The 22,739-nt window shown below is 37.6% G+C and overlaps 4 protein-coding genes across 6 annotated transcripts; 3 read left to right on the forward strand and 1 right to left on the reverse strand.

The window, feature by feature from the left end:
- The first annotated feature begins 5,234 nt into the window (after positions 1–5,234).
- LOC126609860 (uncharacterized) lies at positions 5,235–8,813 on the forward strand. The gene is made up of 7 exons (XM_050277792.1): positions 5,235–5,540; positions 5,659–5,716; positions 5,827–5,959; positions 6,883–6,986; positions 7,062–7,206; positions 7,317–7,457; positions 7,717–8,813. Exons 2-7 carry the CDS (start codon positions 5,676–5,678, stop codon positions 8,572–8,574), a joined length of 1,422 nt encoding a protein of 473 aa, XP_050133749.1. The 5' UTR covers positions 5,235–5,540; positions 5,659–5,675; the 3' UTR covers positions 8,575–8,813.
- A 552-nt stretch (positions 8,814–9,365) lies between these two features.
- LOC126609621 (uncharacterized) lies at positions 9,366–12,432 on the forward strand. Its single transcript, XM_050277476.1, has 9 exons — positions 9,366–9,655; positions 9,775–9,849; positions 10,153–10,226; positions 10,329–10,431; positions 10,789–10,839; positions 11,096–11,249; positions 11,465–11,603; positions 11,901–12,006; positions 12,115–12,432. Exons 1-9 carry the CDS (start codon positions 9,508–9,510, stop codon positions 12,270–12,272), a joined length of 1,008 nt encoding a protein of 335 aa, XP_050133433.1. The 5' UTR covers positions 9,366–9,507; the 3' UTR covers positions 12,273–12,432.
- Positions 12,433–13,632: 1,200 nt separating this feature from the next.
- On the forward strand, positions 13,633–17,306 carry LOC126610745 (protein ROLLING AND ERECT LEAF 2-like). Its single transcript, XM_050278864.1, has 4 exons — positions 13,633–14,870; positions 14,991–15,166; positions 15,385–15,608; positions 16,380–17,306. The coding sequence occupies exons 1-4, from the start codon at positions 13,865–13,867 to the stop codon at positions 17,182–17,184; spliced, it is 2,211 nt and encodes a 736-aa protein (XP_050134821.1). The 5' UTR covers positions 13,633–13,864; the 3' UTR covers positions 17,185–17,306.
- A 1,237-nt stretch (positions 17,307–18,543) lies between these two features.
- LOC126610746 (ras-related protein Rab5-like) lies at positions 18,544–22,301 on the reverse strand. 3 transcript variants are annotated; one of them, XM_050278867.1, is made up of 7 exons: positions 22,085–22,301; positions 21,155–21,232; positions 20,892–21,059; positions 20,264–20,312; positions 19,518–19,591; positions 19,266–19,359; positions 18,544–19,076 (listed from the first exon to the last, which is right to left on the reverse strand). In XM_050278867.1, the coding sequence occupies exons 2-7, from the start codon at positions 21,215–21,217 to the stop codon at positions 18,961–18,963; spliced, it is 564 nt and encodes a 187-aa protein (XP_050134824.1). In that variant the 5' UTR covers positions 21,218–21,232; positions 22,085–22,301; the 3' UTR covers positions 18,544–18,960. The 3 variants fall into 3 exon arrangements, with proteins under 3 accessions (XP_050134824.1, XP_050134822.1, XP_050134823.1); XM_050278865.1 differs by having other exon boundaries at positions 22,089–22,297; XM_050278866.1 differs by having other exon boundaries at positions 18,544–19,005; positions 22,089–22,283.
- Between the last annotated feature and the right edge of the window lie 438 nt (positions 22,302–22,739).

The raw sequence follows: 22,739 nt of genomic DNA on the forward strand, positions 1-22,739 counted from the left end.
ATAATCTTGAATTTCCTTATTCCAACAAAGCGATAGACTTCTAAAATAGAAACTAATTGGGCCACCCCACACTATTCTAATACACTAAAACAAAAGGAAAACTAATGAAAAGGGTTTGAAAACTTTGAGTTTTAATGATAAGGACAAAATAAAAGGTAAAGTGAATAGTATTAGGATTGACTTTTTAGTGTAAAAATGTGGTTTTTTGTTAAAGTGAACAGTACCGAGAACTTTTCGTTAAAGTTCCCTAAAACAAATTATGTTGAAGTCCAAATGGATATTGGGTTGCTAAAAGTAGGCCCAAATATAGTTTAGACTCAAGAATTGAAGAATCCAAACCTGAAATTCCCATAAGCTTAAAATAGCTGCATCCCATCATTGAGCAACTAATCCCACCTTAATAATGAAATCGCACCAATGTCCCTAGGACAAGGAGTCATGTCAATCTTCAGGTTCATGTTCTTTATCTTTTGGATTACAATTTTCAATGTATATATTGTGCAAAGGAGAAGGGAAAATTGGGTTAAGCATATCCACAGTACCACAAAAATTGAAAGGAGGTTCGTCGTGCCCTTGGTTTAAAAATAAAAAAAGTTAGGAATCGTTTGGTAACTATTTTATTTTTTTAACTTTAACTTTTCACTTTTTAGAAAGCATAAAATTTGTTTGTTAATTATTTTTAGTTTTCAAAAAATAAATATTGAAAACTGAAGGCTAAATTATGAGTCTAGCGTTCAGTTTTTTATTTTCAATTTTCTTTTTCTTGAAAATTAAAAACTCGTTTAATAACAATTTTAATGTTTTCAAAAACAAACAAAAAAAAGGAAACATGAAAACAAATGGCTATCAAATTAATTTTAAAAAACAATTCCATGCTTTTGTTGTTATAAAGCTATGTGAAGATGTCTTTGTTTGTTTTTCGTTGACAACAGAGAACAAAGCTTTGAAACAAAACGCCTACTTTAAAATTTCGTGAAGTCAAGCGACTTCAACTCTATGGTGCCTAAAACATCGAAAAATGAAAGAGGAGCATTATATGGTGCTTAAAATTTAAACTCTATAGTACACATGTGTGTATATATAAATGCTACATAAGGGTGGGCAAACAAACCTAAAGTCCAACCAAACCAAATGTTTGGAGTGTCAAATGACTCGTTTTACATTCCTCATAAATGTATTTTTCTTTCTAATTATAGAAAGTTTGGAGTGCTAAATGAGATTTTTGGAGTACTAATAACAATTCTCATATATATATATATATATTGATTAATTTGAACGATGTTAATTAAGCACTTGATAGCCATCTGCCGATGTTCGAAATCTTATGCCAACATATGTTGACAATTACCATGTTCTGTAGAGGCGTTTTGAGGGTGGCTGTAGGAAACTGTGGAGTAATATTACGCTAGTCAACTGAGGCATTTTGTCGAGCACTTGATAAGCACAATAGAGTCCCACACAAGAAGAGAGAAAACAAAGACATGTATGATAGAAGAAAATTAGAGAAATAGTAGGAGGAGGAAGAAATTATAATTTAGTTTGTTCCAAGTGTTTATAGAGGTCAAATACAATAAACACGGAATTTTAAAGTTGTTGGGGTCATGAATGACCAATGATCCTGTACTAACTCTGACACTGCATTTGATAACCATTTTTTTTTTTGTTTTTGCTTCTAGTTTTCGTTGATTTGAAAACTTACTTGTTAACTACTTTCAGATTTCAACTTTCAAACTGAAAAGACATTAGTTCTCGGCTTTCCTTCGAATCAGCATGCAATTAAGGTAATAAGTTAACCTTCTTTTTTCGTTAAACGAGGTAGAGTTAACTGATCCAGCTATCATGTGTTCTACCAAAATGATTAGGCATCGTTTAAGCTTTTTGTAACCCTAAAGTCGTGTGCCTACATGTTTAGGGTTTAACCCTAACTTGCCATTATTCAAAACCAAAGTTCTCACACTTTTTTGGTTTTTTGGCTAATGCTATAGATATTAAAATTTTAAATCAAATGATGTATCATCAATAAGAAATAAGTATGTTAATCAACGTTTAAATAATAATTCAATCATTAACAACCATATCATTTAATTTAAAATTTTTAATCTCTCTAACATTACTTTTTCCGACTAAACATTCAATAGAACTACGGGCTTGGCTTTCCTTTTTTATTAACTTTTCTTTTTTGGCCGGAAAGGTTCACTTTTTCTTTTCTAAACAACTTTCTTGACGAAGACCAACCATTGCAAGCAAAAAGTCATGTTTTCTTGTCAAATATTTTGCATGAATGTTAATTATATACGTAAGTCAAATTAATTCTTAATCAATCATCCATATTGATATCTTGATATTATAATATGTTATATAATCCTACAACTATATAATATTTGAATTGCATAATGTACATATAACAAGAGTTAAGACTCTAGTGGCTCGTACTGGGTCTTGTCAACTAAAACTTTATGAAATTACCAGTTTAACCTACTAATTAAGAAAGAACATGAATAATAAATATGGGGCAGAAATGTAATTTCACACAACTAAATTTTGCTATATTTTTTTAAAGCATCACCTACATGTAATACTAACATATCTCTAATTAAAAATTAAAAAAAAAAACTTCCCACTCCCACATTCTCTATCACTTTCTTCCTCTCTCCTATTTCAAAAACAAAAATAAAAATTTTTCTCACACACTTTGTGTGTGCCCACATGCTAGTGTAATTAAAAAAAAAACTAAATTTAACAGTTTAATATTAACATGAGCGGTAGGAAAAAAATTTCAAAACTGACGATCAAAATGTCATGCAATGCTATTAGTTCACGTGTAATATCAATGAAAATTATTATGACGACACCAAAACAATTTCTAGAGAAAATAAAGTACCGAATGGCAATTCACTATGCCATATAAGAAGTTGAGATTCTCTTTGAATCTCTGTGTCTTGAGTAGCTAAATTCGGAAATTCGGACATCTCATTTTAAGTTATGCGGTATTCATTAACCCATTCTATTAGTCCACCCTCATAGAAAATGAAGTCTTTGAAACGTCTGAATCTCTCTCTTGAACGGTTCGGATTTCCAAATCTCATTACTCTAGACATAGAGATCCAAAGAGTATCTCGACTCTAATATAAGCATGATATAATCATGCCAGCAAAGCATAATTAATGATGCACACAGCTGGGTCACAGTAAGCTTGGCTACTTTTCCACCGGATGACAAATAGACCTGGCCTGCTTCAGTTCACTTGCTTTTGCTCGTTTCACGCAACACGCTGGTAGTGACATGTGGATATATAATACATGCTCAATACTTACATTAATCAGCTGGCTTAAAGTGGACGCAGACTAATACACTTAATTTATGTCTTTACTATATATCACTTAATCACTTAGGTTTCGTTGGTTGATGAGGATTTTTATAGTCAAATTAGTGTTTGATGCATGCCCATACAAATATAAAGCCTATAGCATCCTATTTTGACCATTGTTCTAGAGTTTTGAGAGTTCTCTCGTTTATTCTTATAGATACAGTACATGAATTTTAATTATTGTCTTTAGAATTTAAAAGCTTGTGAATTCGCTTGTTTTGTTTTGTGCTCGTTAGTAAGGTACGTAACGTCCACGTACTTGCAAACAATTGACATGACAAATTAGATGCACTATCAAAGCTTCATATCTGTGTGTCTCTTTTAATCCATTATTCGTTTATTGATTAGTAAGTCGGTAATGCAGTTCAAAAATCCTTTTTCTTTGGCTGCTTTGCATTATTGCAGTGATAGCAATTAGGTACCGTTTGGTACGTGCGATGGGACGGGACGGAACGGGACGAGCCGTTCCGTCCCACGTTTGGTGCGCCTAAAAACTGTGGAACGGGTTGTCCCATGGGACGAAATTTGGCTGATTTTTCGTTCCACCTCTTCCCCCTGGAACGACCCGTTCCATATCCGTAAAACACAAATTTATAACATTTTATGACAAAATTTCTCCTTATCTTTTTCAATATTTACATCATCCGTTCCGTCCCGTCTGCGTACCAAACGTTACCTTAACGGCTGGTTATCCAACTAAGGATAAATTTCAGCCTCTCACACAAGAGTCCTATGGTAGAAAACTGAAAAACCAGAAAACTTGAGTCTTGAGGGTCAAGCAATCTATGGTTCTTTATTTCCCTTTATTTGTGCCTGCCAGCTGATATATACTTGAAAAGCTCCATGCAGGCCCGTAAAGATAGGGACAGCTATGTACGGGCTGCTTTCATTTATTATTATTATTTTGAACAATCGGCATTATCTATATTATAACGTGGGGAAGTAGACTAAGTTTCACACTGAGTTATCCATAATAATGTTGTTCAAATTTACCTTTAGCGATAATTGAACCTAACACATCTTACTTACAAGTAGAGAGAAGTACAACTAGATTGTAATACTAAGTGACATTATCATTATTGAATTGCCTTCAACACTCAACCTAATCTTGTTCATGCCTTATCTGTCTCCCTTCCTACATATCTGGTCCCTTCACTCAAAACCACAAACAATTTCAACAAATAACTATATGCATTATTTTGATGAATATTTGTATTAGGATTTGAGAATTTGAGCAGTCAAAATTTCAATCCAAAGCAAACCCTTAAATGAAGTAAACTTGTATTCTTTGCATGTTGAATTCATAAGATTTGATTTTAAAATTTCTTCTGTACAAGATTTTGGTTATTCGAGTGTCATCGTAAAATCAATTCCAATTATTGATGATTTTAAACAATAATGCGATAGTGTGTTTATGAAAACTCACATGATAATCTGATAATGGTAGGCATTTGATCAGAAAAATTAATCACATAGCCGATTATTCGGTGGCTAAATTAAGAACCATTAATACTACCAAAATCCATGAAAATCTTTTGAACCCAAGAATTTCGGAGACCAAATCCACAAAAATAAAACCGCTATATTCTCGACGGTTTGGTTTCCCGGGATCTTATATTTACTTCCTTGCCACTTTCCAACCGAAAACAAATAGGCCTGCAACCAATACAAACTTTTCTTCCCCAATTACCCCTCGTCAGTTCGTTGTCTATACAAGGCAATCCAGGTAATTTTCGGTTTTTCAGTAGCGAAATTCGTAAATGCAGCGCGCTAGTTTTTATTTTTAACGGGAGGCCACGTGGCAAAAGCCCACGTCCTTTCAGTTGTTCCCAGAGCTTAGTCTGCCTAGGATATATAGGTTCTTCATTGACCCTTCGTCTCCATCTGTCGACCTTCTTCCCAGAAAAAAAAAATATATATACATACACACATATAAATATGTATATTTTTATGTATGTGTGTATATAACAGCTCCGAATTCTTAATCTTCCAGCTCTGTTCTTCGTGGTGATCCCAATTCGAAGGCATTGCTGTTACCAATTTGCCCAACATTCTGAACCCGTTTGCAGGAAAAACCCCAGATTGTTCTTTCTCTGTTTCTTGCTTAGAATGCCAAAAATACCCGTTTTCTTTCCTTCCGGGTTTTCTTGAATCCGATCCTTGGCGTGGACCGGTGAGTCGAAATGTTTTAATCCCTCAGTCATTCTTTTCCTTGTTGTCGTTACATTCTCAGTCATTGTTTAAAGCTCGGTTCTTTGTTTCCTTTTTACCGAGGTTTTGTGAATTTGCAGAGTCCTCAGAGAACAAGATGTTGAGGGGGTTCCGAAAGCCGAGATTCGTCACCAAATGGTTCGTTGCAAAAAACCCAAGTCGCATTTCAGTTTTTTATTTCTTTATTTTTTCTGTTCATTGATTGTTACTTTTTTTTTCCTTTCTAATTTGGGTGTTTTCTGATGCAGCAAATCGGATATAAAGATGACGAAGATGCGGCTCGAGGCGATAACGAAGAAGAGGAACGCAGTGCAGAAGTTTTTGAAGAACGATATGGCTGATCTTTTGAGCAGTGGCCTTGGCATCAATGCTTATGGCAGGGTATGTATGTTTCTGCTTAATTAATCTTGTTCTTGGTTTTTGTTTTTGATTAATTAATTAAACATATTTAACGTTAATCTTGTTTATAATTTTCTCAATTTTTGTTGATTTTATGGTCTTCTGTGGCCTGAGAAATAGGCTTGTTTCCATGCCCTGCCTTATGACTTTTTCCTTGTGTCTTTTCCTTCGCCTTTTTTGGTGCATCATTTTCGGCGATGGCGGCATGTTATTGTTGCTTCCATTGAACACACAAATCCCACTTGCACAGAGATTATCTCACGGCTTCTGAAACTTGATACACAAGCTAGAACAACTGGTTGTGGCCCGGTTTTTCGTTACGCCATGGCTTGTTGTTCCTCACATGCTGGTCATCCATTTCATGCCCTCTTTTTACTCATAAATCATTCATTTGAAAGACTTGTTTAGCTTTGTCTCTATTAGTTTGCTTCCAAATGATTAACTGTGATTCTTCCTAATTACCAAGTTAACTAGGTAACTGAATAGGTTTACTCTGTGTTTTCTTTACCTAGTTAACCCAATTACCAAGTTACCAATTATGTTGACAATAACGAGTTACATGGGCAAATGTCAAAACATTTTTTATATTAGGCGTAGGTGCAATACTTGATTTTGGATGACATTTTCTTCTGCACTGGCGTTTTGGCAAGAACGTCCACGAAAATTTAAGTTGGTAGGTCTTGGAGTGGTTAATCTTCCATCCCCTACCACACTCACATAAACCTGCTCACAATGTGATGAATTGTTGATTGCGTTGCATTTATATTGAATGAAGATTACTCGCATATTGCATCGTTGCAGATGATCCATGATTTACATATATGCTTGCGGCAGTAGTTCACTCAGAGAGCCTCAATTATTATATCTTGTTCAATGCTCTTAACGCTTCATAATTGGTGAAACAGGCTGAGGGGCTTCTAGTTGAGCAAAATATGTCCGCCTGTTACGAATCAACTGAAAACTTTCTTGGATGCATCTCGAGTCATCTGTCTCTCATGCAAAGTCAGAGGTATATGTCGCTTCCAGAATAATATGTCCTTAAGTTTGTTAGAGTTTTTCTCCTTAGCCTTCATTTGTTCTACAGTGAGTGCCCTGAGGAATGCAAGGAAGCTGTTCCATCTTTGATGTACGCTGCAGCACGATTTTCTGATTTGCCAGAACTGCGTGACCTCCGAACTCTGTTTAGTGAAAAATATGGAAATTCTCTCGAACCTTTTCTGAATAAAGAGGTGATAATTCAGAACTTGCCCTTTAAGTTCTTAGTTATCGAATAATCAGACGATGCATACTTATTCTATAGGTTTGTCTCTCGTCTGACCCAATTTTCGTTTGTGCTCAGTTTGTGGAGAGGTTGAAATCAAAGCCTTCAACGAAGGAGATGAAGATTCAGTTAATGCATGACATAGCACGGGAATTCTCAATTGAATGGGATTCAAAGGCCTTGGAACAGAAACTGTATACTCCGCCTGCACCAGACCAAGTAAGTCTATTTATATATCTGTTATAAATTACTTATGCTTGAAGGAATCATATGGAAATCTTAGGATCTGGCACATAGTATGAACCTTTTGGCGAACGAGGAAGGCTGAGTTATGTGTCACAATATAAGTCGTCTCAAATCATTATCCCAAATCTGCTTAGATGCCAAACATTTCCCTCCATGTTTTCCCACGTTGTGTTATTGTAATGCTTCGTATTGTCTCTTCTCATTGATAGTAACAGTATGACCTATTTTGCAGGGTCAGCGCAGGTATGGGTCTCCAGTTGACAGAGATAACGATATGCACAAATCACATAAAGGGCAGGATAATGCTTTCCCGAAGAGAAGAAACCAGGATGCTGGGGACAAATTAAGCCACACAACGGCTTCTACTGCATCAGTAGGAAGTGAGATCGACTTGAAACCTCAGGCAAGCAAGGGTGACTCTTATGACAGATACAAGCTGCAGAGCAGCAGTGAAGATGAAACCACAACAGACGCATCCCAATCTGCCCCAAAGTATTCTTCAAGCGCAGTAGGAAGCACATCCGCAGATGAAGCAGATAACAAGAAGATGCCCTTCCACTCCAAATTTATTCCACCACCTTACTACAAACCAAGACCTGGAAAAAAGGAAAGCAGTCACGGCGAAAAGGAAACAGATCAGCCTAGCAATGTTTCAGTCGACGAAGATAATACAAAACCAAGATCAGTAAGGTGGAAAAACTTGAAACCACCACCAGGTCGTGAGAATCTTGACATGAACGATAAAACTAGACACGGAGATGATAGTGATCCAAGGGACAAAGAAGAGAGGATAATGGACGGGCTTTTGTTGCATTACAGCAAGAAACAGTCACCCTATGAATCGAGCCAGAAGAAGGGAAATGTAGACGAGTATGATGGTGGTGAATCCACATGGAAGAGAAGCAGAAGATCTCAGCGAGAAGCTCCATCGGCCAGAGCATCATCTCTGCCACCAGAGCCAACAAGTCCAATTGAGGCACCGAGAAAGCATGGCCGAGCAGTGTCCTTGGAACCGGATGCGCATGTGCACCCAAAGCTACCGGAGTATGATGAACTGGCAGCTCGAATTGCGGCTCTTAGGGGAATATAGAAGAAAGAAAGCATTAGAAATTAAAGTGTGTCTATATGTAAAAAGTGAGTTGGTGTCATATTCTCTACCTCCTAAATCCTAATAGGAAAATATTATTAGAGTTGATAAACATTCATTAATCATTAGTTTACTGGTCCTATATCAATGTAAAAATCCCCAAAGTTGCACGGTTGAACTTAAGGGTTCACAATCTAACAATACTTTAGATATAAATTCCAATTGTATATTTTATGTTTTCAGTTGTGTATTGGGGTGCAGTCAAATTATGATTTGATAAAATTTTAGTATATTTTAAAATTCAGGTATAGTCAATTTGAGCTTTTGAAAGTATTAAAAAAAAATTTAAAACCGGGTATAGAAATTAGTGATACAAGTTCATAGAAATCTATAATAGAATTCCATATAAATCTGTCAAAGTCCATATAAAATTGTAAAGTCCATTGAAATTCTCTAAAACCTATCACTTAAAAAAAGTCCATTAGATTCTATCATGCACAAATCACATAAGGTTCGGCTACTGCTTAATGATACGAGTTTCATACAAGATGTAATTATTGCAAAAGATCAACTAAATCTCTATATTCAAGAGCTAACCGTTTATTTTTCAAGAAAAAAATTATAAGTTCTAATATTTTTTTAAGTATTCAACCATACACTCGAGATTATGTGTTTGATTCCGTTCTCCAACATTTTTTACAAAGAAAAATATTTAAAACAAATTAATGGTATTTTTTTACACAAAAAATTATGAGGCTTTTTTTTTCCCCTCATATGGATTAGTCTGCTTATGAATTTTCCAGATGGGCTAAGCACTAATTCAGTTTTCTTTCTCGTAAACCAAAAACGGGGCGTTTAACGCCTAGAAATCGAAATCTTCCCAGAGATACACTGCAATTAGGGTTAGGGTTTGGTTTCTCAGCAATATTGGTGTGAATGGAAGAAGGTCCAATGGAGGTGACGGGGCAAATGAAGCGGAGAGATTCAGAGGAGGAAGAGCAGGTGATGAGTGAAGTGCACTTGGGCTGCCCACCTGGTTTCTGTGGCCCCCACATTTCCCACTTCACCTTCTCCATCCCACCTGGTACTGAATTTAACCTCCATAGCCTCTCCTCTGTTTCATTTTATTTATTTAGGTTTTTATTCAATGGAAAAAAAAATCCAAGCTTTAACTAGGCCTCTAACGCAATCAATTACTCATAGGATTTGAACCTGCTTCCCCAAATCAATTGATTAGCTTGGATGAGGATGGTGATCTTGTTCTTCCGAGGCGCAGCAGTAAGTTTTCGGTTTTCACTTGTGGTTGTTAGTACCAAAGTTTTAAATCGCGTCATGTTGGAGGTACTGCAATACAATATCCGTTATGTAGCGGCGATGCGCGCTAACTTACCCATTAACCAAAATGTATCATGCATTTGATGGCGTACTTCAACCCTGCATACTTGTGGTGGTTGATTTTTTTTTTTCTTTGTATTTACCCATTAACCAAAACCAGTAATTCTTATCGAAAAATGCCACATTTCGTTCTTCAAGTTCATTTTGTTTTGTTTTCTATACAAAATTTACACGAAAAATGTGCAGAATTATCAACTTCAAGTTGCAGTGTCAGTATCCAGCATAATATCACATCGTCAATTCCAAGTGTCGGCTTGCAGGTAAATTTTGTTTGTTGTTGTTGCTGCTGTTGGTTTTGAACTTTTATTTTAAGTTTGGTTTGTTTGCTAAGTGTTTATATCGAATCTCGTTTTGCCCCTCAGGTGTGGAGGGCAGAACTTGTCTTATCTGATTTTTTGCTGCATAAGATGTTTACATCATCTGAACTCGATGGAATTGTCTGTTTAGAACTTGGTGCTGGTACAGGTACATTAATAATATATTTCTTAATGTTAACTTTTATACTGTATCTGCCAGTCAGTGACTCGTAAACACTCGTTTCAGATTAAGTCAACGTGTATTCGTGAGTTCTTAGAGATTCTAGATACTTCAAATTGTGGATAGCTGAACTGAATCATAGGAGTCATGCTAAAAACAGTCTGCGGGAGGAAAATGCTTTAATTTAGATTTATGTTCATGATTGTTTCTCAATATACCACTAAAACATATTCAATTTTGTGGAGTCATACTACACATTCATTACTCATTCAAGATTTCAATGACTTTAATTTGAGACTTCACTATCTATTGGATGACAGGAATTTGAATTGATTTTTTAATCAGGGTTGGTAGGTGTATTACTTGCACGCGTTGCGAAGACAGTGTTTATAACAGGTACAAGAACCTTGTACATACTGAATTTCGTTTGCCATGTCCTTTCATCCCTCAAAATTTTTTTTTTTTTTCCATTGTAGTTTTGATACAAGTCTCTGAAACAATTTCTTTTAAAGCGGGTGCTCGATCGGTTCAGTGTATATTACTAGGATTTGATTTTTATTGATGATTGCTACGAATAGTTAGGTTGGATATACTGTATTGTTGTGTCATCCAATTCAAATTGATAGTGATACAAGGTTGCCCTCTGTGTCAGACCGTGGGAATGAAGTCCTTGACAACTGTGCCAAGAATGTCGACCTTAATTCTGAAATGTTTAGTCAACAAGCTTCTGTTCATGTACGTGAACTTGATTGGATGAATCCATGGCCCCCAAGAATAACCGTAAAAGAATCCTCCCTGGGTGAAAGGTGAAAATTATGTATCTACTTTGATTGTTTGTTGCAACTAGTTGAATTTTGAAAGATACTAAAACACATTGATTTCGGATAGTGTCTTGTACGCTGCTAATGTACTTGCTTTTCTGGTATTCTCTCATTCACGTAGCTTAACAACTTACACTATTTGTTATATCCTAACATCATTTATCGGGAAACACAAATCAAATTCTAATGATGTTACCTAGGTATTCTTGGACCTTTTCAGAAGTTGAAGCTGCCCAGGAAGCTTCTGTGCTTGTAGCTGCAGATGTAATATACAGTGATGACCTGACAGACGCATTTTTCAGCACTTTAGAGAGATTAATGCCTCTGGGATCAAAAAAGGTACAAGCCAACATGTTAGAATTGTAAAAAATAGCGAGTATAACTGCTGGGCAGAGTTTTGAGACCTTTCGTACTTGCCTTTTTTATTTTTAAAATAGGAATCCCAATTGCCTTTAATATACCAAAAGTTTAAGATTTGAAGCAACCGTTATATAGAGTGAGCTTGATCATGAAAAGAATGGGTGTCAATCAGAATGATAACTAGATTCCCATATTGATTTGTGACAATTCCTCGTCTGTTTCATATTGTTTAAAGTCCATCATTTAACAATAACCGGGGATTTCTTTCTATATCAGGTGTTATACTTGGCGTTGGAAAAGCGTTACAATTTCAGTCTTGACGATCTCGCCATTGTGGCAAATGGTTACTTGCATTTCCGAAGCTTTTTGCAGTTAGAGGGGGGTAAGCATTGTTCATGTATCAAGATGTACCGATATCATGATTCGTGAGCTTGTTCTATCGTTTATTTGTTCATCCTTTTGGCTTATAGTTAGTTTGGATTTTCAATAGATGGTGCAGATTGCGAAGGCCTCGAATGTGGTTCAGTGCCTTGCTTTATGGGCAAATGCATTGACATTACACAGATTCCTCAGTATGTGAAAGAGTATGATCGAGGAAATGATGTTGAGCTTTGGCAAATCAAGTGTAACAAAAGAAAACTGATGTAAAGTGTAAGCCGTGTAAAACCTTTTCGAGAAATGGGGAGTTTGATACTTGTGTGACTTAGTCGAATCCCCAACCGCCAACCCCTAATATTATTGTTTAGGGAACACGGTAGCGATATATTGACAAATCAAGAAGGATTACATTCTTCTGAAATTTGGTCCATTGATCATTTTGCCCCCATTTCTTTTTTCTTTCTGAAAATTGTCAAAACCATCGCCGTCAATAAAATGGCTACAATTCAGTTTATCATCATGCATGCTTTGATTTTACTTTTGAATTGAAGGAACCCTTGCTTCTTTGTTTGATCTGGGAATGGTAGGTAGATTATCTCGGAACCCAGCTCCAGTGGTTGGAGTTGAAATTTAAATCTTTAACACTTAAAATTTAGGTTTTAATTCAGAAATAATTTTTTTTAAATATTTCTAGCTTAAAATTATTATGTCCTACGTTTATGATTAAAGAGACTATTTTAAAATGAGATTTTTCATGAATTCTTCATCATCTCATAGTTTAATACGTATACTAATATGATTAAAAAATTATACTAAAAATATAAGATGGCAAATTTTTTATAAAAAGCTTCCTTATAAAAGAATCTACTTAATATTTATTTGTGATAAATCGTATTTTTAAATTTGACTTATCTTACCCATCATTTACGATTTGTTGACTCAGCCGCTAATTTCCAAAAACTCATCCCCGAAAGTCCAACTCCAAAATCCCAACGCCTCTTTCCTTGTTTGTCCCTTCTTCTCTCTCTCTCTCTCTACCCCCACCAAATCACCATCTACAACCCACTTGTAATTACCAAAATAATACAATTCTTAAAAAAAAAAAAAAAAAGTAAAAATACAAATAAAACCGTGTGAAAAGTGACACCGTTTCCGTTGTCACTTGTCATGGAGCGAGATACACAAGTCATTGTGTTGGAATATGATTTTCTTCCTTCTTTTTTTCTCATCATCTTTCCTTTTTTTTATTTAAACGGTTACGATGAAATCATGTCAATATTTTTTATTAATTTTATATAGAAAGAGAAAGACAAAATAAAAAAATGTGAGATGATGGGAGGGAAGATGATGAAAAGAGGAAGAAAGAGAATGCTAGTCCCATTGTACATGTGGAAAAAACATATAAAAATCAAAGGAAAGCTAATGAAAATGACTTGAAAATTTTGAGTTTTAATGATAAGAATAAAATAAATAGTAAAATAAATAGTAATATGATTGATATTTTAATGTAAAAATATATTTTTTCGGTTAAATAAACATTACCAAAATTTTTTCGTTAAAGTTTTAAAAATAAATTTCATAAATTTATATAATTAACATATATCATGTCGTAGTTGCAACATAAAAAAATCTGACGTTGTCGTGAGAGCCGAATCCTGCAGCCCTGCAGTGGCTGACTCAAAAATCTGACGTTTTGCCCCTTTCCTTTTCCTCACGGAAGGAGACGCTGACTCAAAAGTAGCGCCTCCAACCTCCTTCAACTCTCTCTCTCTCTCTCTCTCTCTCTCTCTCTCTCAACTTCCAATCAGCATCTTCTTCGATCTTCCTTGCCCGTTTCCCCAATCTCAGCTGAATAGCCAGACATGGGCTGCACCCAGTCCAAGATCGAGAACGAAGAAGCGGTCTCCCGCTGCAAAGATCGCAAGCTCTTCATGAAACAAGCCGTCTCCTTTCGTAACGCCTTCGCCGCCGCCCACTCCTCCTACGCCATCTACTTGAAGAACACCGGCGCCGCCTTAAGCGACTACGCCCAGGGCGAGGTGCTCGGTCCATACCCCCAGCCCAATTTGCCCTCCTCCGCCGCCCTCGCCCCCCCCGCCCCGCTTCCTTTTGTGGATAATCTTCCTCCGCCTCCGCCGCTCCCTAGCTTCTCCGGCTCCCCTTTACAGCGCGCCGCCAGCATGCCCGAGATCAAACCCGAACCGAAGCCCCTGCCCAAGTCCAAGCCCAAGCCCAAACCCATCATCGAGGAGGACGAGGACGATGAGGTGATTGAGAGCGAGAGCTTGAGGCGGAGGAGCAGGAGCAGCCGGGGTAAAAGAGGGGTTGTGGAGAAAGATCACAATTCGGATGGTCCACCGCCAGTTTCATCTCCGGCTCCGCCAATTTCGGTGGAGAGCCGGTCGGTGCCGCCGTTGCCACAGCATCGGGACAGCCCTTTTGACTACTTTTTCTCAGTGGATAATATGCCGGCGACGACGCTGGCCGACGCCGAAGAGATTGAGCGAAGGGTGTACGACGAAAGGCCGCCAACGAGAGTCGAGAGTATTGAAGAAGAGGAGGTGTTGGACGAAAGTCCGAAGAGGGTGGAAAAGGATGAAGAGGAAGAGGTGGAGAGGAGTCCGAAAGTCGAGGAGGTGGTAGTGGCGCCGCCGCCGCCTGCGGTGGCGGAGGTGGTGCCCGGGGGGTCCACTGGAAATAGCCTGAAGAAGCCGAAGGCGGCGGGGTCAAAGGGGACTGTGAATTTGGTGAAGATATTTGGGGAGCTTGATGACCATTTTCTCAAGGCTTCAGAGAGTGCCCATGATGTTTCCAAGATGTTGGAGGCCGCCCGGCTCCACTATCACTCCAATTTTGCTGATAATCGAGGTAATCTTATGATTCTGTTGTCGGGTATTGTTATGTTCGTTGGAGTAATCTTATGATGTTTTGAGACCGAAAAAGAGTAATTCTGATGTTTGCTGGCAATTACTGTGATTACAATTGCAGGGCATATTGATCACTCTGCTAGGGTGATGCGTGTTATTACATGGAATCGGTCTTTTCGAGGATTGGCGAATGTGGATGAGGGCAAGGATGACTTCGACTTGGAAGAGCACGAAACTCACGCTACCATCTTGGATAAATTGTTGGCGTGGGAGAAAAAGCTATACGATGAAGTCAAGGTACTAAAAAACTCCCATCATTTTCTTTTTTGTTTCTTTCACTGATATCAGTATCCTGGTTTACATGCTACATTGTTCCACACAACTTTGTGAATCTGTCCCTCTTGTCGTTTGCTTCGGTTGTATTGTGGTCCTTTAAACTTTAGTAATTCTCTTCACTGATGTCAATATTCATTACTTGTGTACTGAAATCGTTTGTGGGATTGGTTGGTGGATAGGCCGGTGAGCTTATGAAATTTGAGTACCAAAAGAAGGTTGCCTCGCTGAACAGGGTGAAGAAACGGGGTAATAACTCTGAAGCATTGGAGAAGGCAAAAGCAGCCGTAAGTCATCTGCATACAAGATACATTGTTGACATGCAGTCCATGGATTCAACAGTAGCAGAGATAAACTCATTACGAGACGAACGGTTGTACCCAAAACTTGTTCAGCTTGTCGAGGGGTGAGTTTTTCTTGACAACTCCATTTATATATGAGCAGTTTCTTTATTTCAGGTTTCTTAGTTTTGGACGAGTTCCTGATTTTCGGCATCTGAATTTATTTATTGCATTTGATGATAGAGAACAATAGTCTACTTCCGCATATTGTTTGGATTGATTAGGGATTTGATAGATGGTAAATGAGTTGTAGGTAGATTTTGCAAATAATGAATTATAGCTATATTTTCTCCCGAAAAGTTCAGTAGTTACTGGATAAGTTTTTCAGAATATAGAGTGTTCAGAATTATCTTTTGAAAGAGCAATGAAGAAAAGAAAAGAACGATATAGTCTTTAATATCTGCACTGGCATATTTGACTCGCTATGCGTGCTATGTAGAACTAGGGATTTGGACACTGATCTATTGGATATTTTTAATGTTGGAAAGCATTCAATGTAAGCTTTCCTTTCCTCGCAACTTATGAGTGGATGGTGCTACCCTTCTCTGTGAAGACCTATAAAAATTTGTCTTGTTTATACACATTTTGAAGGAAACCTATATATGGTGACCCATCCTATTCCGTTTCTAGATCTTAATGCTTTTGCTTCCAGAGATTCTTTTATTTTGTTTTGGTTAATAAACACTCGGGGTCATTGCCTTGCCTAGGCACAGAATGGTGCCTTGGCAGAGATGGACTTTACCACCGAACTAACCTTGTGGGAGTTTAGATCTTTATACTGCTTCATTTTCAAACATAAAATTTGAAACCACTAAAATAGGACTCTCGGACTGCAGGATGACAATTATGTGGGCAACAATGCGATCTCACCATGAGACCCAATCGAATATTGCCAAAGAACTCAGGTGGTTGGACATCTCCCAATGTCCCAAGCACACAAGTGAGCACCACCATGAGCGCACGATACAACTGTTTGGTGTTGTGCAAGGGTGGCAGAGTGAGTTTGTGAAGCTTGTGAGTCAACAAAAGGAGTACATAAAGGCCCTCAACAGTTGGTTAAAACTTAATCTCATCCCCATTGAGAGCAACTTGAAGGAGAAGGTTTCTTCCCCTCCAAGAATTCAACGGCCCCCTATTCAGGGACTCCTCCTTGCGTGGCATGATCATCTTGAGAAACTTCCAGACGATGTTGCAAGAACTGCTATATACAACTTTGCTGCTGCAATCAATACTATTATGATCCACCAAGAGGAAGAAATTAAAATGAAGGAGAAATGTGAAGACACCCGGAAAGAACTTTCCCGCAAGATGAGACAGTTCCAAGAATGGTACGATAAAAATAAGCACAAGACCATTCCGGACGAAGGAGATACAGATGGGCCAGAAGGCCACACTCGAAGTGATGTGCTTGCAGAAAAGCAGTTTGCTGTGGAGATAGTGAAGAAGAGGTTAGAGGAGGAGGAGGAAACATATGAACGGCTAGGCCTTCAGGTGAGGGAGAAGTCGGTGGTAAGTCTTAAAACTCGCTTGCCAGAACTCTTTAGGGCGTTGTCGGATTTCGCCTATTCTTGTTCAGAAATGTACAGAGGCTTGAGGTCCAGATCACCCCATAATCCAAGTGAGAGCTCAGCAAGAGAATAGGTTTGTTTAAATGATTTTTTCCTGCCTATAAGTATATTTGTATCTATTACCAACTTATAAGTTTGTGCAATTTTCTTATGGGACAAAGCCCTCAAAATCATATACATAAAGTTGTTTCAATACATACTGAGAATTGTCTCTTGGTTTTGGTCATGGGGGGATTATGTTTATATTCCTTTGACTGGTGTTGACTCTCTTTGGAATGCTGACGAAGCGTTTCGGACAATGATGCAATATCGAGTCTCAACTTGGTATCGTCGTGTTCTTTCACATGGCACTGTATTATTGATTTGAGACGCTATCACGTTGGTGTTATTAGTCCATCCAAGTCATTGTCCAACTATAACCTTCCAAGTTGGTGTCAGGGAACCAGCTTTGCATTAAAGAAATTTATGAGACATGGACACTTACAGGAAGAATGTGGTTGTCTTTCTAGATACCCTTGAGCTTGGTACTTTTTCTTTAAAGAATGTGGTTCCTAATAAAGGTCACACAATCTTTTCCACCGAATTTCCTTTTCCTCGGAATACAAGCATATAACTACTTTAATTTAAACTATAGGAGAGGAGAATTTAAACTCGATACGCAGTGGGTTGAAGAAGAAGACCCTAACCACCAGAACAAACCACCACCTACACCCACACACCAATATTCCAAAAAGGGGTGTGCTATCCACACATCCCATTTTACTTCTCACGTACATTTTTAATTTTCGACCGTCGGATCGGATGAATTAAAGAAGATCAACGAACATAAATTATCAAGGGGTGTGTGAGAAGTAAAATGCGGTGTGGATATCATGCCCCTTCAAAAAATACCCATAACTGTAATGTCATTAGGGGGTGTTGTCTTGTCTTATGTGGTGGATTGGTTTTTTGTTAATTTTGTCACAGAGGGTTGGAATTGTAAATTTCTTTTACTAATATCACCAATGGTTTAGATTTGTGGGCGAGTCTTTGTGCAACGGAAAGGTTGCTCTTACCAGTAGTTTAGATTTAAACGAGTCACTTGCTATTTAGTACTACAATCTGGTGGTATTCCTTTTCACTTGTAAGTGAGAGATCTTATGTTTGATTCTCGTCAAAAGCGAATTTGAACCATATTATTGCTAGCCCATTGTAAGGTTAAGACCACCCCCTTCCCCTATAATATTTCATTAGGGAATTGTTATTAGCACTCTAAAAATCTCATTTTGCACCCCGAATTATCTATAAATAGAAAGAAAAATTCACTTGTGAGTGTAGAATGAGATTTTTGGAGTGCTAATAACAGTTTGCTTTCATTAAAGGAAGTGTTTTCAGAATTATGGAAGATGTACTCTTTATATATACCTTTCTTCCTTCCAAAGAAAGAATCCAGTGGACTTAAACCGCGAAAAAGATGTATAGATGGTTGGAAACCGCACACAAGCTGATGAAAAAGAATGAGGACTGCCTTTACAGTTAGTCTACAGATGAGCTGATCCATCCAACCTAAGTTTTTGTGTAATGGCTACACTGCTTCATATGCTTTCGACGAACATCGGTGACATACGAATATGATTGTCAAGGCAACATTGGTGTTCTGCAGAACGTATACGAATCTTATGTACAGATGTAACTTTCAATCAATAACATGTTTGATTTCGTGTCAGCAATTTGTTGAGACTTCGACTTGCACTTTGAAGAACACGATCTTCGAGCCACAGGCAAAATGGGATTTCTCAAAAAATGTCGTCGAGTCATCCCAAGCAGCAAAATCCCATTCTTCTTCTGTCTCGTGTTTCGCTGTTTAGATTCACTCTGGCAGGCTTTGCGGGAGCAGCTTTTGCCAATCTCTTTGCTGCATAGGTGGAAAGGAAAAGAACCGTCTAAGCGTTGTCCGAATTTCAAAAACCAGGCTAGAATGCAAAACTGTAAATGAAATTTTCCGAATGTCAATAGGCCGTGATCCTAAGTCATTTCGAGTAATACAACCCTACACGAACAAGCAGCTCACGTCTCATATGATATGAGCCTTTGGGATCAACCTGCTATCCTAGTTCCTAGGCACTGATATAACAGAAACACATCTTTCTTCCGGATAATAAACCTAAATTTTACCTATTTCATGGAAAAGCTCGTTAATGTTCTGCGCGGTTTTGGCTGATGTTTCCAAGAAAAACATCCCGTTCTCTTGAGCAAATTGCTCCCCTTCCTGCAACCCAATTACAAGAAAAATCAGACGGTGACCTGTGATCTGTATACAACTTTTGATTGAACAAACAGCGTAACATTTAATGTGCATTCCTAAAAAAGTCATGCAGAAGGAAAGCGAAAGAGAATGGGAAATTGTGGAGAAGCTGTTGGAAATACCTCACTCTCGACCTCCCTTTTTGCCTCCAAGTCGCACTTATTTGCAACCAATGCCAACACCAAGTTTAAATTCCCTAGAGAATGCGATAAATAATAGATCATCTTTCAAGAACAGCTCGAGATCATTCTAAAATAAGCACACAATACTGATAACGAATCATTTTCGAAGTGCAACTAAAAAAATCATCCCAAAACAGACTTACTACTTTAATATATAACGTAGGATACACAGAGATGTATGCAATACAAGAGCTAAACCAGGTTGTTTCAGAATGTACTAGCTAGCCAGAGAAAAGCAATCAAAATTTTGACAGCGGAGGGCACGCGAAAGAGAGGTATCGAGGCCTGCCACAGATTTAATAATACAAGCAACACAGTTTTAGACCATGGAAGGTGACAAATAGCCCGAAAGATTCGGATGAGAATAGGAACTAAATAGGAGGTTCTGAAAAGCAAGGTTTGTTCCACCCTTTATGCATGACATCTGCATAGGGCAACACTTACGGAAACAGTAAGCAACGGAACACTACTAGTCTAGTAAGTAATGTATATCACATATCTGATGAAATATTTGCAAAATATACAGAAGTTTGGATTTAACTTAAAGCATATTAGGAAGATTATATAATTATCAGTATCTTAAGACAAGAGAAGAGGTAAATCATTTTTAATAATTTGACTATTTGGTTTTTACTATTGGAAACAGAGTCTAGGAAAGGAAAAACATGATACGAACACTGGTTTACCTTGCCTCTGCAATTCTTGAACCCATTTTTTGGCTCGAGTAAATGTCTCCTGGGGACAATTCAAAATACTAATCAGAGAACCATAGATATTCACAAGCTAATCAGAGAGAGAGAGAGAGAGAGAGAGAGAGAACTGCATGCATTCAGTCATGGACGGAGCCAATGAAGGCTCATCGGGGGCAGATGCCCCCACTCACTCAAGTAATTCGTTTGTCTAGTTGCAGACTACAATTATATAATATACACGGGTTATCTTTGAAGAAATATATCTATCTAATATCCAACATATATTCATTCTACTTGTACTCCATATATGAGCAATAGTGCTCTTGTTCTGTCATTCAAACAAAAAAACCCTCTCCTGCCTATCATGTACGTATATTTTTCTCATCACTTTGCCACTTTCCACTACTATATTGAAATTTTTGTAACATTGGAATTATGATACATCATCATTTGAAACCATCCTTAATATCATATTGCGTATAACCATACTATAATAAGGTTTTCTTAGTTGTTTTCGGTTGCCCCCACTAGAAGAAATTTCTGGCTCCGTCCCTGCATTCAGTCTTCTAAAATGTGCAACTTTTGGTATCTTGTAAGTGGAAATTAATTCCTAGCTAAGTACCGTGCTTGAGATGTCATACACGACTACAGCTGCTGCTGCACCACGATAGTACATAGGAGCCAAGCTATGGTATCGTTCTTGTCCTGCGGTGTCCCATATGTCAAACTTCACAGTGGCTTCACTTAAAGACAGTATTTGAGTGAAAAAAGCTGCTCCTATCGTTGGTTCCTGCATCACAGATAAGCACCGAGGTGCTCCCTTGTGAAACTCATAAATCGGGAAAAGGAAAGATTATGTCGAAAATACAAGAGATCAACAAAAACCTGGTTATCGAAGAACTGGCCTTTGACAAATCTTAACACCAAGCTGGTTTTCCCAGTTCCCATGTCCCCTAGAAGCACCTGAAAAGGAAACATTCAAGAAATTTAGAAATAAGCTGTGTCTTTGTGAGACGATTCCACTAATATTGTTTGCATGTAAATACAACTGCAAATAAGAATCAACATTTTTCTACATCGTTCGGTACTAAAAATGTGATTACAAATGCAGATAAAAAATCCGATCCTAAAACTAAAAGACGGTCTGGAGTAACAAAATGGCACACCTAGAAATGCTGCTCTGCTCGAAATCCTGATAGAGCCAACATAACTAAATGTTTAGCTAGTAAATGAACCACCGCAAGCGTTCGAACAAGGAAGCTTTATCATTTTTATGGGAGTCTCCATAGTTTTATTGTATCAACTAGGAAATCGAAGCGGTAGAATACGGAATACCTGATATCCCATTACATCAGACTATACAATTTACATCAAACTTATGTGGGGTTGAATCTTTCCAGTATGCAGTTGGAAGAAAGTGTATACACACACACACACACACAATTGACATCCCATAGCTTCATTTGGATAGTCACAGAAGTTACATCAAACTTATGTGGGGTTGAATCTTTCCAGTATGCAGTTGGAAGAAAGTGTATACACACACACACACAATTGACATCAAATTTTGGAAGAAAGTGTATATACACACACACACACACAATTGACATCAAATTTTGTATTCTGGGTAATATATAAGATTAAGATTCTTGAGCTAAGCAATTGCAAATAGAACCCTTCAGATTCTCATGAAAATCTCTGCACACATTAGTCTTTTGTAATGATAGATTGCAGCTGAAGGGAACAGAGGCAAAAGATATAGAAAAAAAATACAGAAGTAAAAGAATTGGAAATAAAAGAGAGGGTAAGACATACCCACCAGTTTGGCTTGTATGATCTTGTTGCCAGGCCTCGCCATTGGAGCACTACTTTGATCAAAATTGTAGCAGCTTTTGAGGGGGAGAGAGAAGCTGTTGCAATAAAAGTGACAAGAAATTTTGTGTGGATTTTCCAAGAAAATTAATAGATGAAGAAACTGGAAAGATGACAAAGAAGAGAGAGCACTCAGACAATCCCACAAGTAGTAGACTGGTTGTTGTATTGACTGGTAGTTTTATTGCATTTTGCACTTCTCCAATCTCAAATCTCATTCAATGAGTCATTGACCCTTTTTTTCTCAAATGATAGATAGATTTTATTAATAATCAAATGTGAATCGATACATGCTATCGGCGAGGGATTGAGAAGTCATATTGGCTCCCAATCAACCCACTGATACACTTATTTCTCTTTAAAAACATACGCAAACGCACAAGAAGTAACAACAGATTTGTATAAAAAACCATCAGACTCCCTCACTCCGAATATTCTCTCTACTTCCGTAATCTAAACACTTAAATTCTCTTACTCGCTACTTGAGTCTAAAATCATTTACTAACTCGACCATCGGAGAGCTTTTGGCCGGCACAACCCCGATTTGCTTTTGGCCGGCACAACCCCGATTTTAGGCTTGCTCACGGTTATGTACTTT

This window comes from Malus sylvestris, chromosome 17, assembly GCF_916048215.2.
Source record: "Malus sylvestris chromosome 17, drMalSylv7.2, whole genome shotgun sequence".
Classification (NCBI taxonomy): domain Eukaryota; kingdom Viridiplantae; phylum Streptophyta; class Magnoliopsida; order Rosales; family Rosaceae; genus Malus; species Malus sylvestris.

Coding starts and splice junctions, on each gene's coding strand:
- LOC126609860 (XM_050277792.1), top strand. CDS start 5,676: ATGTTGAGGGGGTTCCGAAAGCCGAGATTCGTCACCAAATG. Junction 5,960..6,882: donor GCATCAATGCTTATGGCAGG/GTATGTATGTTT, acceptor TTGGTGAAACAG/GCTGAGGGGCTTCTAGTTGA. Junction 7,458..7,716: donor CTCCGCCTGCACCAGACCAA/GTAAGTCTATTT, acceptor CCTATTTTGCAG/GGTCAGCGCAGGTATGGGTC.
- LOC126610746 (XM_050278865.1), bottom strand. CDS start 22,127: ATGGCGAGGCCTGGCAACAAGATCATACAAGCCAAACTG. Junction 21,060..21,154: donor GCCAGTTCTTCGATAACCAG/GTTTTTGTTGAT, acceptor TCTGTGATGCAG/GAACCAACGATAGGAGCAGC. Junction 19,360..19,517: donor AAAGGGAGGTCGAGAGTGAG/GTATTTCCAACA, acceptor ATTGGGTTGCAG/GAAGGGGAGCAATTTGCTCA.
- LOC126610745 (XM_050278864.1), top strand. CDS start 13,865: ATGGGCTGCACCCAGTCCAAGATCGAGAACGAAGAAGCGGTCTCCCGC. Junction 14,871..14,990: donor CAATTTTGCTGATAATCGAG/GTAATCTTATGA, acceptor TTACAATTGCAG/GGCATATTGATCACTCTGCT. Junction 15,609..16,379: donor CTTGTTCAGCTTGTCGAGGG/GTGAGTTTTTCT, acceptor CTCGGACTGCAG/GATGACAATTATGTGGGCAA.
- LOC126609621 (XM_050277476.1), top strand. CDS start 9,508: ATGGAAGAAGGTCCAATGGAGGTGACGGGGCAAATGAAGCGGAGAGAT. Junction 10,840..11,095: donor GAAGACAGTGTTTATAACAG/GTACAAGAACCT, acceptor CCTCTGTGTCAG/ACCGTGGGAATGAAGTCCTT. Junction 12,007..12,114: donor CTTTTTGCAGTTAGAGGGGG/GTAAGCATTGTT, acceptor GATTTTCAATAG/ATGGTGCAGATTGCGAAGGC.